The sequence below is a fragment of the Oryx dammah genome, unplaced genomic scaffold, assembly GCF_014754425.2.
Source record: "Oryx dammah isolate SB20612 unplaced genomic scaffold, SCBI_Odam_1.1 HiC_scaffold_23, whole genome shotgun sequence".
NCBI lineage: Eukaryota > Metazoa > Chordata > Mammalia > Artiodactyla > Bovidae > Oryx > Oryx dammah.
Genome location: NW_024070207.1, coordinates 112739565 through 112750316, shown reverse-complemented (window position 1 = coordinate 112750316; position 10752 = coordinate 112739565). Strand labels below are relative to the sequence as shown.

The window sequence follows — 10752 nt, the reverse complement described above, 5'->3', positions numbered from 1 at the left end:
TAAGAGATAGTATTTCCTATAATTGGACCTGAAAGATGGTCAGGCGAATAGAGTGAGAAGAATTCAATGAAGGAGGTAGAGAGGTTGCAAGAGAAGAAAGGGGAAAAGTAAGAAAAAAATTGTGAAGGGATTTGGGCTTGACCCTGAGGTCAAGGAAAAGTAGGATTTGTTGTTATTCTCAGTTCTTCACTCCATTCATACTATAGAAGTGACCATGGCTTCACAGTAGGCAGAGTGCACATCTCTGCCTTTGGGTTTAGCAATGTGACTCATTTTGGCCAATGGAAAGTTGGCAGAGAAGGCCAGAGGAAGCTTGAAGGAGCTCATTCAATTGGACTCCCCCTCCTGCGGTCCTGAGATCAGCTAAGAAAAGGATATGCTTTATGTAGTTGCTGCCCCTTCAGCCTGGGCCTTAGGATGACAGATACTTGATGAACTAGACCTAAATCCAACTAGAAGTTTGGGGTCCTACCCAGCTGAATATAGCCTTGGCTAGCTGAACTGCCACCAACCTACAGACCTGAGAGTGTGAAAACATTATTTCTTTTGGTAAGTCACTGAGACTTGGGATTGTTATATGGCAAAACCTGACTAAAATACAAAACAGTGGCACAGTCATAATTATAATTTAGAATGCTCCCTGGCTCCATTATAGAGAAGAGACTAAAGGAGAGAGAACAGGTTAGAAGAGGTGGAGAGACCAGTTGAGAGATGTTTTTGTTAATCCAGAGAGAAATGATGGTGGCCTTGCCTAGGGTGTCAGCAGGAAAGAACAGAGAGAAGCGCTGATAGCTGTTTGATATTCCTTTAGTGCAGTGTTTTTGTTTTATGAGGTTTTTTCTTTCTAACATAAAACCTATTTTCCTCTAATACCATGATAAGCATAATCTCTCTAAGACATTAGAACTCAACAGCCTGTTTAGCAGTTCAGCTTCACTTGTTCATTCGGATATTTATTCTACTGGCTTTTGTTGAATGCCTGCTGTGTGGCAGAATAATAAGATATGACATCCCTGCCATACCAACGCCCACAGTACAGGAAGGCAAGACAGACATATAAACAAGTAATTGCAATAATATGTTGGAAGTACTATAATAAAAGTGAGAATAAAACGTACAGAAACAGGACTTCCTTGATGGTCCAGTGGTTAAGAATCTGCCTCCTAATGCAGGTGATGTGACTTCGATCCCTGGTCAGGGAACTAAGATCCCACATGCTGCAGGGCAACTAAGTCCACACCCCACAACTAGAGAAGCCTGTGGGCCGCAACCAGAGAGAAGCCCACGCTCCGCAATGAAGACCCAGTACAACTAAAAACCAACAAACAACAACAACAAAAAAACCTACAGGAGCATAGAGGCCAGTCCTTTATTAATGTCCCTGGAGTCACTTATATTCATTCATGTGAGCAGGGGGGGTTGTCTCTTATATTCACTAATATATGTCAGATACCTAAAAGAATATGCCTAGCACCCATATTTAGTAGATGATTAATAAATATTTGGGTTTTGTGCTTAGTTTCCCAACTTTGGCTCAAGTTCACCCTCCCATCTCTTTCCAGTCTGGACTACCTCAGATAGCACTCCCGGGAACCCAGGTGGTGGTCAACAGTTTTGAGTAACAAAGAGAGTGTAGGAGGAAGACTGAGAAGACATCACATTGGGCCACCAGGAAACTGCTAGTGAGTTTACATTTTTTAAATTTATTTATTTGCTGTGCCAGGTCTTAGTTGTATCACGTGAGATCTTTCCTTGCAGGGCACAGACTCTAGTGGCACTCCAGCTCAGTAGTTGCTGCACGTGGAACCTGTTGCTCCTCAGCATGAGGAATCTTAGTTCCCCAACAGGGATCAAACCCGCATCCCCCCGCATTGCAAGGCAGAGTCTTAACCAGGGGACCACCAGGAAAGTCCCTGCTGTTGACTTTTGAGGCAGAGTTTTGAGAGAGTGCTGGGATAGGAAACCACACTTCAAGTGTCTACATCCTGCTGCTTGTAGTCTTATGTTCTCCATCAGTAGGGATCAGCATGCTTGCCATATGAACTGTAGATGCTGGAAAGAAGGTACACAGCTGAGAAGGGCTTAATGAATCCACCCTGGTCTAAGTCTGGCTCTTTGTTGTTACCGTCTGTGAACTTTCTCTCAGAGATCCTGATTCACACTAACCACAAGGGACAAAATCATACATACGAATATGCATCATGATTAATTTTTATTGAGAAATAATAACTATTTTGTGGACTTGTTTTTTCTTAACTGTCTGATCAGTATACTTTTTCCTTTAAACAAGCTACATGGTGTGTCTATTTATCAGAAGGTGGCTTGAGGTATATGGAATTGGAGCAAAGAAAGAGAGTTTAAATACAATTAGGTTTTCCTAACCTGATTTAATTTCATGAAGTGTCAGGCCTCTTGGGGGTATTTATTGAAACTTCCAGAACTGAAGGTGTACTGAGAGTACACAGGCTGCGGCTGGCCTGAAGGCACGGTGGGCTACTCATTCTGAACACTGCTAGCCAGAAAGAGCTGGGTCATGTAGTTAGCATGCTTCATTTAGTCAGTTTTAGAGACTGTCTCCTCACGACAGTGTATTAAAAGGTACTGCCCATATCTCCCTGCTCACCCTGTTTTTTTCTAGGGCTCCATTGCTGGCCACCCTTCTTTTTTTTTAATGTGTTTATTTTTCATTGAAGGATAATTGTTTTACAATATTGTGTTGGTTTCTGCCATATATCAACTTAAATCAACCATAGTTATACATATGTCCCCTCCCTCCACCCTTATTTCTGATTCACACTTGGGTCTCTATGAAGCCTCTGTAGGGAATTCACTCCATCAAGGCCCTGGGGCCTTCCCATGTGGAATGCTTCAATACAAAAGAGTAGAATAGGTGGATAAAATTTGTTAAAAGGAAAAAACAGCAAGCGAAGCAGTGCTAAATAAATGAAAATTTTGCTGGCTCTTCTTATAAAGCTGGATGTAGTACTATAAGGCTGGCACACTGCTTTTTTAAATTTGTTTATTTATTTATTGGCTGTGCTCCCTCAGATTCTTATAGCTTATGGAGGCTGCCTTCTCCAAGTGGATTCAAAGGTGTACCCCTGACCCACGAATTTGCTTCCTGGGACTAGAGTTAACAGGAGACTCTATTTCACATCCTGGCCCCAGCACATAATTGAGTTACTGCCTTGTTTGAGGTTTTGCTTACAAGGAATACTTTTTTGCTATTTCTCTTGAACTTTGGAGTTGACGCAGATTAGGGGCTGGCATTCAGCCATTACCTATAGATACTACCAGGCCAAGTAGCCAGTACCTCCATGGGAATATGAGTTCATAGGCCAAAATAACCAGATATCTGAAGAAGATAGATACCTCAGAAGGAAAATGACAAACAGGAAACCAATGCCGAAGGTCATGCAGTGCACCCCGGCCTCAGGCACTCCCACTCTGACTTTGCAACCCCATGGACTGCAGCACGCCAGGCTTCTGTGTCTTTCACTATCTCCCAGAGTTTGCTCAAATTCATGTCCACTGAGTCAGTGATGCCATCCAACCATCTCATCCTCTGTCACCCTCTTCTCCTTCTGCCTTCCATCTTTCCCAGCATCAGGGTCATTTCCAATGAGTCTGCTCTTCACATCGGGTGGCCAAAGTATTGGAGCTTCAACTTCAGCATCAATCCATCCCATGAATATTCAAGGTTGATTTCCTTTAGGATGGACTGCTTTGATCTCCTTGCTGTCCAAGGGACTCTCAAGAGTCTTCTCCAGCACCAAGTCTAACAATATGGTAAATTCAGCTCTGCTTCTGTTCAATTGTTGAGAGATTGTTGTTTCACACAGCTCTCAACATACTGCATTCTGATTGAAGAACTATTCACAGGATGGAAAATTGGTTTCAAAACATGTCAATTGTTATGGATAATAGAACAAAGATGGTAAAGGCTCAGTGATTTAGGGATCATAAGCATACAATGTCTTGTTCATATACCCTTCAGTAATGTAATCCAAAAGCAATTATAACTGTCTGTAAGCAGAAAGATAGTGGGCCACTACATCATACTTCAAAGACAAAAATGCATGATGTCCAAAGGTTTTAGAATAACTTTGTCATATATTTAACAAGATGTTTTAAAGAAGATGGAATAGCAGCTACTAAATGTATGAAAGCCATCTAGAACAAAACCAAAATAACATGCTTTTTAGGTGAAAACAAGGTATCTTATTAAAACTGCTTGCAGAGAAAATACTTTGTGGAACCTGAGGCAGTTCAGTCCAGTTCAGTCACTCAATCGTGTCCAACTCTTTGCAACCCCATGGACTGTAGCATGCCAGGCTTCCCTGTCCATCACCAACTCCTGGAGCCTACTCAAACTCATGTCCATCGAGTCGGTGATGCCATCCAACCATCTCATCCTCTGTTGTCCCCTTCTCCTCCCACCTTCAATCCTTCCCAGAATCAGGGTCTTTTCCAATGAAAAAGACCCCTTTTCTTCACATCATGTGGCCAAAGTATTGGAGTTTCAGCTTCAGCATCAGTCCTTCCAATGAATATTCAGGACTGATCTCCTTTAGGACTGACTGGTTTGATCTCCTTGCAGTCCAAGGGGTTCTCAAGAGTCTTCTCCAACACCACAGTTCAAAAGCATCCATTCTTTGGTGCTCAGCTTTCTTCACGGTCCAACTCTCACATCCATACATGACTAGTGGAAAAAACATAGCTTTGACTAGACAGACCTTTGTTGGCAAAGTAATGTCTCTGCTTTTTAATATGCTGTCTAGGTTGGTCATAACTTTTCTTCCAAGAAGCAAGTGTCTTTTAATTTCATGGCTGCAGTCACCATCTGCAGTGATTTTGGAACCCAAGAAAATAAAGTCTCTCACTGTTTCCAGTGTTTCCCCATCTATTTGCCATGAAGTGATGGGACCAGATGCCATGATCTTAGTTTTCTAAATGTTGAGTTTTAAGCCAACTTTTTCACTCTCCTCTTTCACTTTCATCAAGAGGCTCTTTAGTTCTTCTTCACTTTCTGCCCTAAAAGGGTGGTGTCATCTGTACATCTGAGGTTATTGATATTTCTCCCAGCAATCTTGATTCCAGCTTGTGCTTCATCCAGCCTGGCATTTCACATGATGTACTCTGCATATAAGTTAAATAAGCAGGGTGACAACATACAGCCTTGACGTACTCCTTTCCTGATTTGGAACCAGTCTGTTCTAACTGTCCAGTTCTAACTGTTGCTTCTTGACCTGCTTACAGATTTCTCAGGAGGCAGGTCAGGTGGTCTGGTATTCCCATCTCTTGAAGAATTTTCCAGTTTGTTGTGATCCACACAGTCAAAGGCTTTGGCATAGTCAATAAAGCAGAAGTAGATGTTTTTCTGGAACGCTCTTGCTTTTTCGATGATCCAACAGATGTTGGCAATTTGATCTCTGATTCCTTTGCCTTTTCTAAATCCAGCTTGAACATCTGGAAGTTCATGGTTCACATACTGTTGAAGCCTGACTCGGAGAATTTTGAGCATTACTTTGCTAGCGTGTGAGATGAGTGCAGTTGTGCGGTAGTTTGAACATTCTTTGGTATTGCCTTTCTTTGGGATTGGAATGAAAACTGACCTTTTCCAGGAACCTGAGGCAGAAGTAATCAAATCGACCTTTTCAGAGTACAAGTATTTCTTACACGGTAGTGATTGAAAAGATTCTATTATTCTACTCCAGGAAGATGCTGATATTAGTCTACATGAAACAAAACTGAAACAGAGAATGAAAAACCCAGATGACTGGTTTATTGAAAGCCAATTGTATGAAAGAGAGCATCTACTTATGTGGTAGGTGACACTCATGTATATTCCAGGTATATTCTTCTCTACTTCTAGGTATACAGAGGATTATACTCCTTCTGCCCTTTAAGTGAGACAAATCTATTTGACTACTTTAGGTTCATGAAACAGAAATGGAAGTAATGTGTGCATGTCTGGTCATAGGATTTTTCTGCCAGTGATGAACACTCTAGTCCTCTTTCTCTGCTGCATTAAATCCTGAGCCTCACTTTGAGAACTGGGCATGATAAAATGGAATCTGCATCAGTCTACCAATTCATGTTGGATATGTAGCACAAACAAAAAAAAAATCTTTGTCATTTTAAGCCAATGGGATTTTAGGGCTGGTTTCCCAAGCTTATCTTGGCTGATATAAGTTAGTGTCATAAATGTAGAGTATAATGACCCAAGAAGTTGATGAGAAATAAATATTCTTGAAGGGAACACCAAACTCTAAAAATCTGAATACTTATATTTAACAACAAAATTGTAGTATTTTAAAATTAGTATTATCTAATATTTATAGTTCATGTTGATCCTGGTATCTCAGAAGTTTATTATATGATAGTGATATTCTGCTTCAGCCAAATACTGATTTTTAACATGTAGCTGTTTTTTTTCAGGGGGGTGGGATCAAATCCACGCCCCTTGCAGTGGAAGTGTGGCGTCTTAACCACTGGACAGCCATGGAAGTCCCTAATATGTAGCTATTTTCCATTCAGCCAAAATGTATACTTGGTGCCCCTCTAAAAATATACACTATATAAAATGATATGAGTAAAAGCCTGACTGTGCATTCTTTAAGACAGTTACTTGACAGAAACCTGAAACTATTTGTAAAGTAGATCACATTTATTCTAAGGAGAATACCTTGATCTTCTGGAATACAGATGGTTTTTACTGCCACCTTGCATCCTCTATCTTGTCTTTTCTGCTGCCACCAGCTGCCTTCCATGACTGATAAATTCCAGAAACCAGCAGGATTCTATTCAGTGTTTTGTTTTGACTGCTGGATCCCTAATGTGAACATCAAGTCAGTTGAATAAGTAAAAATTTAGGTTGGGAACAGAAAAACACAATCAACTCATTTCCTACATATTTTGGATAATCAGATAGCCACAAAGTATCTGGTTTTTTTCCCAGCAAGTGGTCCAGACAAGGCTTTAGGCTAACAAAAGAGAAGTACTTTAATTCTTAATTTTCTCATCATAGGAAAAAACAGTTAAAAACTACAGTCCTTATACAAAAGCAAACAAAAGTCAGTTCAAATACAATAGTGTAGCAATAGTCTTAGTGTAGTTTTAAGCTTCAATAACTTCAGAAGTACAAACTCTATGAACTTACACATAACATCACTTGAAAAATAAAATTATTTAAATTTCTTTCATGTTTCTTTGGTCTCAGAAATTTTTGAACAGTAAATATAATTCAGTTTTTTGTTTCAGTCAATGTTTGCCTTCCTCTGAACTAAAAAATTTGAAATTTAAAATTATTCAAAATTCTCCAAGTTAAATAACTGTAAAAGAAATATAAATAAATTTTCAAGTGATGCTTTTTCAAGTTTGTAGCATTTATACTTCTGAAATTGTCAAAACCTAAAACTGCATAAAGACTTTTGAGATACCTGTACATGGAAAACTGTGACATCACAGGGTGCTTGAATATAAACTTTTATAATTATACTCAGCTTTGTTTGGCTCAGAGGTTAACGCCTCTGCCTGAAATGTGGGAGACCTGGGTTTGATCCCTGGGTCCGGAAGATCCCCTGGAGAAGGAAATGGCAACCCACTCCAGTATTCTTGCCTGGAGAATCCCATGGACGGAGGAGCCTGGTGGACTACAGTTCACGGGGTGGCAAAGAATTGGACACGACTGAGTGACTTCACTTGTTCAAAATAAATTGAAACATTTTATAACAACATATATGCAAGAAGATGTAAAACTGAGTCATAAGGTTTCTTGAAGCTTGGAAGAAATGGTGCTAAATTATTAAAGCTTTAGGGAAAGTATGAAAGAGTGAGGCAAATGAGTAGCAGTATCTCTTATACAGGTTTCTTGTATTCACTATATTTTTACTTTGCAAGAGGCTGAGGGGGCATTTTTATTTGGAATTCTTAAGATGGTATTCTCAATATTTCGGTATTATTATTACTATTGCTGCTGATGCTTTTCCAGAGAGCTAAAACAAGTTTAACTTTTAAAGGCTTGGGCATTAGAAGAATGCAAACACACACACACACACAAACCCACAACTCCATAAATATTAGTTTTCCTTCCCATTAGAAATCATCTAGTTGACTGGTTCTCAATCTTGCCTGCAAAGTAGAATGACCTGTTTAAAAAACACGGGGGCTTGGGTCCCATTCTGAGATTCTGATTCAATTGGTCTAAGCTACAGAACGGGCATCAGGAATTTTTAAAGTTCCCTGGTGATCCTAATGTTACAGCCAAGGTTGAGAACCACTGCTCTAGGGCAATATATAATCAGGTACATGTCAACATACAAAAATATGTAAGAGTGTTTAGAGATTTTTTTTAACGTAGCACCAATCTCAAATTTTATAATGGAAAAGGTTGAGAAATGAACCTAAAGCTCAAAAACATGTTGAACAAAATAAGCCAGACACAAAAGAGTACTTATTGTATGATTCTATTTACACAAAGTTTTTACAAAGAAAACGGGGGGGGGGGGGTAGGAATGGGCGGAGGACGAGAGGGTTAACTGAGAATCGAGAGAAGAAAATTCCCGAGATGGAAACGTTCTCTATTTTGATTAGGGTACATGGAAGTTATCAAAACTCAGCGAAACAGTTGAAATCTGTATTGTGTTTTTTCTATGTGTAAATAACGTTTCAATAAAAAGAACGATTGAACATAATTAATTTAAATCTGGATACCTAAGACAGTCTGAGTGGCGGAGACGATTATTATTTCGGATGACCCCAAACTCTCACTAGATTAAAAGCAACTACACACCCCAGACCAGAACCAGAGAGAATGGAGACCAGACAGCAGGGAGGGCCAAAGACTAACAAATCGCTAGAGGGCTCAAAGCCGTAAGCTAGCTGATGCCTAGACTGTTGGCGCCCAAGTGTTCCGCGAAAATAAGCCCCCGCGCACTTTTCCGGTGCGAGCATTGCGGGCCGAGTGTCCCACCAGAAGGATCCGGAAGGAAACGAGGCCACTACGAGAAGGGAACCCGTGGCAGCTTGGTCCCTGCTCAGATGCTGCGGCTGTAGGCGCCGCGCGGTCAGCTGGTTGCAGCTCGCAGGGAGGACGCCGGCGCTCGCCTTCCCTGCGCTGCCCCCGCCGCTGCCATGATTCCGGTATCGCTGGTGGTAGTGGTGGTGGGCGGCTGGACTGCCGTCTACCTGACCGACTTGGTGTTGAAGGTGAGGGCCTCGGGCCTAAGGCCCAAGCCCGTGGTGCTCAGGGTCAGGGCGCGGGACCCGAGGTCTTTTTCCCTGCCCTGTGCCTCCCGGAACGGAAGCCGTGCGGCCCGTGTCCACTTGCGGCCTTCCGCGTGGCGCGCGGTCCGGTGGAGTAAATAAAGCACGGCTGGCTGCGGGAAGGGAGTGGCGACCGGCGCGGCAGCCGCGGTCGCATTGCGGGGCTCCCTAGGCCCCGCAGCCTTCGGGGCCTGCCCGGGAGGCGCCGGTAGTGGGCTCAGGAGGGCTCGCCAAACCCCACCACACTGCCCCTGAGAGGAAAATAAAATGTCTGCCTGAGAAAGGCATTGTTTGCCCTCGTTGTCTTTAAGATCGCGACTCTCCAGAGAGTCTGGTAAATCAAGGTGTGATTTACATCAGTGGTTTCAGACTTTAAAGTGCGTACGATCGTCTGCAGTTCCGGTTAAAAAGCACATTCTGATTCAGCAGATCTAGGCCGGGGGCCTAAGATTCTGCATTTCTAACCCGTTCCTTACTGCTGCCAATGCCGCTAGATAACTGACCGCACTTACAAGCAGCGAGGATTTAGATAACTATTAACTACTCGAATTCTACTTTGTATCTTAGACGCCGTTTCTTCACGCTAACCTCCCCACTCCGCCGCCGCCCCGCCACTTAATACCCGTCCCCCTCCGCAGCCACAGACCGCTCGTACGCAGCCCATTCTTAAGTTACTTGGGTATCGGATATTAATTGTCTGACCACAGACTTCAAGCAGCCCTTTGAAGTTGCATATTGGGGGTGGGGGTATTGTATGCGAGGAATGAAATCATGTAACTTCTCTAATATTTAATGAAAGTTCCAATTATGACTAGTTCTAACCTTCATGTTATGAATACCGTTTTAAATAGAATACTGTAGTTTAGTGTGTTTTAAGTTTAATGTTAGAATGAAATGATACTTAATGTTACTTTGTTGCATTTAAACTTGCAAAGTGTGTTAGCCACTCAGTTATGTCTGACTAATGTAGCCCGCCAGGCTCTTCTGTCCATGAAATTCCCCAGGCAAGAATACTGGAGTGAGTAGCCATTCCCTTCTCTAGGGGATCGTCCCCACCCAGGGATCAAACCTGAGTCTCCCGCATTGCAGGTAGATTCTTTACCATCTGAGCCACCAGGGAAACAAAACTTGCAAAGTGTAAAGATAATACAGTAGAATCCTTAGAGCACGGGGCTGGGCTTTGCCACTTCCTAACCATTGTGACCTTGGGCAAAAATTCTCTCTGTTCCTCTATTTAAAATAGGTGTAATAGTTGTAAAGACTTCCTGATATTGTAGAGAGGATTATGTTATTCATCCACATAGAGCCCATTGCCACTCAAGCTGAGATTCAAGGACTGGCAGCACTTGCATCATCTGGGAATTTGTCAGAAATGTAGACTCTCAGGCCTCATTCCTGACCCACAGGATCAGAATCTGCATCCTTGTAAGATCCCCAGGTGCTTCCTCTGCACACATTTGGCATAGTGCTTAGCATGTCATAAGC

General features: G+C 42.1%; 1 protein-coding gene across 2 annotated transcripts in view; it reads left to right on the top strand.

The window, feature by feature from the left end:
* Positions 1–9004: 9004 nt before the first annotated feature.
* MBTPS2 (membrane bound transcription factor peptidase, site 2) overlaps positions 9005–10752 on the top strand; it is a 45986-nt gene continuing 44238 nt past the window's right edge. Inside the window, exon 1 of one of the 2 annotated variants that reach the window (XM_040266663.1) lies at positions 9005–9210. In XM_040266663.1, coding sequence (XP_040122597.1) covers positions 9136–9210 — 75 coding nt within the window. In that variant the 5' untranslated portion in view covers positions 9005–9135. The remainder of the gene's footprint in view (positions 9211–10752) is intronic. The other variant, XM_040266664.1, reaches the window with a different exon arrangement.